Source organism: Nothoprocta perdicaria, unplaced genomic scaffold (assembly GCF_003342845.1).
Source record: "Nothoprocta perdicaria isolate Ctin4 unplaced genomic scaffold, notPer1 scaffold_73, whole genome shotgun sequence".
NCBI classification, from domain to species: domain Eukaryota; kingdom Metazoa; phylum Chordata; class Aves; order Tinamiformes; family Tinamidae; genus Nothoprocta; species Nothoprocta perdicaria.
In genome coordinates this window covers 2,521,667-2,528,245 of record NW_020456010.1, presented here as the reverse complement: position 1 = coordinate 2,528,245, position 6,579 = coordinate 2,521,667, and the positions used below count along the sequence as shown (strand labels likewise).

The 6,579-nt window shown below is 48.9% G+C and overlaps 1 protein-coding gene across 2 annotated transcripts in view; it reads right to left on the bottom strand.

Moving 5' to 3' along the window:
- Nucleotides 1–305: 305 nt before the first annotated feature.
- The window catches only part of RSPH9 (radial spoke head 9 homolog), a 19,744-nt gene continuing 13,470 nt past the window's right edge, over nt 306–6,579 (bottom strand). The window contains exon 5 of one of the 2 annotated variants that reach the window (XM_026051207.1): nt 306–554. In XM_026051207.1, coding sequence (XP_025906992.1) covers nt 394–554 — 161 coding nt within the window. In that variant the 3' untranslated portion in view covers nt 306–393. Of the gene's footprint in view, nt 555–5,093; nt 5,182–6,579 lie in introns of those variants that run through there. The other variant, XM_026051208.1, reaches the window with a different exon arrangement.

Below are 6,579 nucleotides of genomic sequence, written 5' to 3'. Positions count from 1 at the left end.
GAGCCTTCTCCTCTGACTCCAAGGCAGAAACTCAATTTGAGGTTGTGATTCATGGATGGCAGCCGGCTCTCATTCGTGTCGCCTCCAAGTGAGTTTTTCTGTAGGCATGGGCTCTGGCCTAGGTTTGATCTCTGACCTAGGGCTCTGCCCTTCCTGGAAGAAATGTCATTGCTATCTAAAGGATCTGCAGTGCCACGTTACAGGGAATTAATTCACTATGGAGCTGAGGGAGGATTACACACAGTGAAGTCCTAGGAAACAATYGGGGACAGAGTCCAGACCAAAAAAAAAGAATACTGTCCAAAGTGCAGAAGTTTCATATATTTATTAGAATAGGCAATAAACACATTTCACAGGATAAAATCTAAACACACTTGAGCCYAGGCAGCAGGGTCACAGCATGAAGGGCAGGTCTAAGTTCTTCTCACCAGTGCCGAAGTAGACGTAGCCGTATTGCTTGGTCATTGGGACGTGGTAGAAGGTCAGTCCCAGCCACAGCAGGCTCCTCAGCACCACCACCATACCTCCCTTTTCCAGCTGGACGGTCCAGGAGCCTGGATTGAAAAGGGGCAGATGAGAGAAAAGCCACGTTCCTAGGGCAAGATGTCCCTAAACTGGGAGAAGGATCGTGGTGCGTTCTGCCTGGCAAGTTAACAGTGCACGAGGCTGCATCAGCACACTGGAGTTTCGGAAACCAGAAAAGAGAAGAGCCAAAGGGACCAAACCTTTAAAGCCCTCTTATTTTTGGTCACTTCAGCATTATAGGCTGCCCTCACTTTCTATATGCTTGTTTCTCGTTTCACTCAGCAGCATATTCCCACAGATAGGAGGGTAGTGCCGTTTGCACCACGGAGCTCTTTACCTTAGGAGTGGGAACAGCTACTCCGGGCTCCTCTTGAGAGTGAGCAGCAGTTACTCCAACAAGACCTACAACCTGCTCGGACTGGCTAATAGGCTGTCCAAGCTATATGGCAGTCCTGTGCAAATAAGTACCGATAAAAAAGTCCTTCTCAAGCTCCCAGCATTAGCAGTGAAAAGAGGAAGGAGACGCTTTCCGGCAGCCCGGGAAAATCTATTTTCCAACTTTCTGGTACCTAGGGAAAAATTGTTTTCCCTGATTCAGGTACTGGAAAAGAGGAAAGAAGAAAATTAAAAGCAGGGTATTACCAGTCTCAGAAACCTACAGAAAAGGTTAATTCTCTTCACTCTTTTTGGCTCCTCGGTGGAAGGGGGCGTGCGTGGTAAGGGCAAAGGGATTAGTTTCAGTGTTAATTTTGCTTTGGCTCGGCAGAGGAGGTTCTGAGCCAGTGTGAAAATGCAATTTCTCCTGGATGCAAGGAGCTCTGAGCCACTGAGTATTTGTTTTGTGCTTGACATGACAGCCTGGGAACAGTGCCGGAGGGGAGAGGGCAGCAGTATCAGCTTGGACTCAACACTAAGGGCARGGAACTGCCAGGAGAAGAGCACTTGAGCTTCAGCACCAAACCAGTAACAGCTAAAAGCTAAAATGTGGGCAAGAAGGTTCCTGCTGAATCTCCTTTGTCGAAAAGCAAAAGCACCAGGCCCAAATCACTAAAACTGCAGTTGGAGCTGTTAGGATACTCTTGGCCTAGAGTGCAGCTGTGAGCCCATCTGCACCCAAAGCCAAAACCGCYACTTCCAGAGTAAGCCCTAATGTATCGGGCCAACTAGACAGAAATTCAACATCRCAGATAATTTTAGGCTCATCAGTTTATGCTGTGACTCATGCATATTCATGTTGCAGTTAGCCTGGAGACGGGCTTTTGTGATTGCTCTCAGCTGCCAGTCAGTCCTCCCCCTCCCAGGGACTCCTGGCCAACTTCAGTCGCAGCTGACACCGGCCCGACAGTGGCTGAAGCGCTTAAAAACAGCAAGTCCCTCCAACAGGTCTCCCTGTTGGACGAGGCTGCGTGGAGCTCCCGGAGCTGCTTGTTTGCCCTGCTAGGCGGGCAAACAGGGGAAAGCAAGGGGCAGCAGAGAGCAGGGCGCTCGTGTTTGCCCTGCCAGGGGCCAGGAGGAAGGCGAGGGGCAGCAGCGAGGCGGGCGCTCCGTGTTTGCTCGGCCTTGGGCTCCCGCTCGCTCGCAGCGGCACGTGYGCTTTCTTACCCGGCTGAGGGCAAGCTGCAATCGCCAAGGGCCCGAGGGAAGGGAAGCAATGGGGTRAATGCATATAAGGGCCTGTGGAATGACCAGAGAAACATGGTTCAAAGCCCAGCCTAGGAAAAGTAGGAGCTGCGAGTTGGGCCTTTCACCTGTTGCCTCCCTGTGTCTTCTGGTTGTATTGTCTGTACTTTTGAAAAATTTCTTGGACCCCACCATTTCCCCCGTCTCTTTCAGCAGTAAGTTCCACAGGTYGCTGATCTCACAATATCCACAACATAATTCCTGTGTCATCTTTGACCTGTTGGTTGTTAAAAGTACCCTCCAGTTTTACACACACACACACAAAAACAAATCACTAAATAAACAGCAAGAACCCGCTACGTTCTGAGACAGTCACTGAACTTTCTGACAAACTGATGCTGGCTGCAATATAAAAGCGCAAAGGAAACATTCGCAGCCTTTAAGGACTCAGGAGATTTCAGCGCTGGCTAACTTCTCACTCACTCCGCTCCGTGTTTCCACTAAAGACAAACAGCTGGAATTGCAGTAAAGCCAAGCACTACTTAATGTGGGGCAGAATCAGGTGTTTGCCATCTTTGCAGCATCCTTGCGCTGTCACATTCTTTGCAAGGTCCCATTTAAAACATGAGCTAGCGACTTCACAAGACAAGGCACCCATAAATCTCCCATGCAGTCTCCACTCATACAGACACAAGCTGGACCGCATCTTTGCCATACTTGGAATAAGCAAAAATATCATAGTTCAGCCACTACCAACCCTAAATTGTGATTACAAATTCTGACTAACCGATGGAGGCTCCTGCAAAACCTGCATATACCTCAGAAACTTCAGTACTTGGGCAAAATGGAAAAAATAGGTAGAAGAACCGTTCACAAGGTAGAAGAACAGAAGAATCCAGTCACTGAAGCGCTACAGCCATCTGCTGTCAAAAGCCAAGCTGTCAAACAACTTCTTGAACTTTGCCTCTACAAATTTGTGTTGTTTGCTAGTGGCAACCACCAAACTATGCGCAGAGCTATTGGGAAACAAGTAGCAAGCAGCTTGATGTGAATGTGTGACAAGTAGCTTGTCCATTTGTCCTCTGGGCAGCAAACTGAGTTCCCTTTCAGTGCAGGGTTCCCGCAGTTTGGAGATCTGCAATGACCTGCAAGCCCTTTTGAGATGCCCGTGGTTCTTGCTGCAATTCCACACACTGCTTTACAGACAGGACTATAAGCTTTTGGAATAGTTCCTCTGACAAAGTGCTAGTAGGATGAGGAGCACTTACTGAGTTTCATTTGGGAGCAGTCCACCAAGAAGCAAGGCTATCAGGTCTAGGGCTGTGCCGTGCCGGGTGGTGAAAGCCCTCGGGATTACCCAGTCTCCTAACGCCTCCCAACACGCTGAAAACATCCAGCAGCCTGTGCATGTGGGGGCTTGKGGAACACATACACAGCCTCTCTTATAAAAATAGCTAATGATAAACTCTCTGCCCCAAACTAGCTACAATCAAAGAACAAAAGGAAATGCCTGGAGGATGACAAGTGGGAAAGATGAGAGGAAAACAGGGATATTCATGCTTTCAGGAATGAGTTCTGGATTCAGACTTCTTTTTGTTGAACAAGTTCACAGAGAAGATGCAGCACATCAAGCTCAGCTTGATTAAATTCCCCTATCTGTGCTCTGGGGCAATACAGTACAAGTCCATGGTCTCCCCAGAGCACATGTCCAGTGTCACACAGGCTCATCCATCTCTGGAGTATTCACCAGCTCTTCACTGATCACTGATCAGAGGAACTTCCCTGTCACCTTGAGCCCTGGCAGGAAGGACAGACGTAATTGCAGACAGCTCCGCTGCTTTCATACTCACAAAAGCTGTGACATGCAGCTGCTTCATTCCTTGCAGCCTGCCCAAGTTGCAAGCTCTCCAAGGGCTCGAGTTTGTCATTTCACTAATGGGAGACTTCTGGAGCATATTAAGGTTATGCTGTACACTCCAGCTCTACCTCCCACCCTTGGTTTTTGATCTAGTTCTATGCAAATATAGACAGTTTTGCTGACGTTGCACAATAACTTTTCCCGTGAAAGGAGAATCTGAACACACACTCCCCCCCTTTCGGCTCCCCCCCCAAAAAAAGCCCCAAGTCACTCAACACCAGTCCCAACAGGGCCAAAGCAACAGTGGCTGGAAAGAGGAAGCATTCTAAGCAACTGCCTGGAACTATAAGGTCATTTCCATTCCTATTCTGCTCTCCGGCAGGATAATGACCAGTCTTAGAGCTGCTACTTCTCCTGCACAGCTGAACAGCAGTAGCAACGAGCCCTTCCAGCTCCTACTAAGCAGATCACCGAGGTGATTTCTCTAAYGCAGCTACCAGTGATTATTTGGTTTCCTTCTCCAGACAGTGCACAAAACCTATTCAGAAACTGCACGTTGATACACAGTGCTGATGTGTGCCTTCTAGGAAAAATCAGAAGAAAGTTCTGTAATCTATGTCCTGATTTTGATCATCTTTCTTTAAGGYTCGGGTGAATTAGAGGCCAGTATCTCAGATACTAATTTTTATCAAACCTCACCGTGTTAGCAGCATTCAAGGAAATGTTTCAGGTAAAAAAAAAAAATCATGTCTGATCTCAAGGGACAATCAGCTCAAATTTCATCATCTTCCAACAAGAAGATGCTTTTTTTCAGGCCCACTTCTTCTAGGAGTATTATATAGCCATATTATAAATCACTTCAAAACTACTTTAATCAGAAGCCAATGAACAGTATAAAGTGGCTCAGGAGAATTGGGAAAATTATATGCTTAGGTTATCCTGCRTTTTTTACCTCCTTGCTTTTACAAATGGTTCTTGGTGATTGCATRAGAATGTACAGGTCAGGAATTAACATAAAAACACAGAATCAGAATGCTGGGTTTTAATCTTTTGTTGCATTGGCCCAGTACATCACAAGGCAGTTCCTGCACCCATCATTACCTCTATGTCAGGCGAGATGTTTCTTACTTGGAGACTGAGAAGCTCAGAGCATCAGTCTGTAACATGCACCAAGACTCCTAGATAGAAATTGTCAGGAAATTAAAGAATTAAAATAATTATCACTTGCATTGGAGAGAATGCAATTAGGAGATGGCAAGAGATGCAAAGATGTCTAGTAAGAGCTGTGTTTCCTAGAGTTAAACACTGCTTTTAAGTTGCATGTAAGTGCGAGTGTAGCCTTTATTTTCCCTAAACCAAGCAGCACATTTAACTTCCCAGTGCTTTGCTCATCAGGCAAAGCTTGCCGAGGGAACTAGAGGTCATTGCTCTCACACTACAGACTTTTCACAGTAACACTGCTCTGGTAAGGTTTCTATTCTCCAAAATATTTCCTTTATTAAAATTTTTTAAAAAAGGCAAGTTAATTCACAAGCTGCACCCAGCAAACCTCAGTAAGCCAAGCACTGTCTGTGCTGAAACTATTGCCTGTTGCTGCTCCAGAAGGGAAGGGAGGGAGCTGCTGTGTGGGAGGAAAGAGCATGGGAAAAATATCCGCTGGATGAAGATCTGGAGCTTCCTATTCCCTCTTTGGAGCGGGCTGAAGCCTCCACCCCTCCACACACAGGCAGGAATTCTGAGGAGTTCCTTACATCTTTCCCAAACAAGAAAGTGCTTTGAAGATCCTGATGCTCACCCAGTGTTAAACCACTGCCTTTTTTATGGCCCTTCAACAGCTGCCAGGAAACCAGGGCTGAATTTCAAAAGTCAACCTCCTTCTCAGCTCCGTCTTCCTTTCCAGTCGCCGATAGAAATCCCTGTCTCATCCCCCGTGTCTGTCTGGGCCATGGGCTGAATCCGGTAATTCACAGAGGCAATGGGGTGCGTGTGACATTAGCTTTTAAACAAAAGCCTTTTAAGAGGGCTGCTCTCAGAAGAACTTTCCTGCCATGACCGGTCCACTCTCAGGATGACCTCTCATAACACTGCCGCTTTGGAGGTGATTCAGCAGTGCCTCATTTCAGAGCAAACTGAAGAAGAAACAGCGTTTAAACCTRAACAGCCCGATACAGAGGCTTCCCGTCCCGAAACCCCAGGCAGGGTCACAAAAGCGCCAATACCAATTTCTCTTCAAAGAAGGCGACGTCCCGAGGGAAGTGCGGCCCCGAGAGCCATCAGGGCCGTGAGGCGCGAGGCCGGGTGCCACCGCGTGCGGGGCGGGCACCAACGGCCGCCTGCGAGCGGGCACCAACGGCCGCCGCGGGGCTGAGCGGGCACCAACGGCCGCCGCGGGGCCGGGCGGGCACCAACGGCCACCTGCGAGCGGGCACCAACGGCCGCCACGGGGCCGCGGGGGCACCAACGGCCGCCTGCGGGTGGGCACCAATGGCCACCGCGGGGCGGGGCGGGCACCAACGGCCGCCTGCGAGCGGGCACCAACGGCCACCGCGGGGCGGGGCGGGCACCAACGGCCGCCT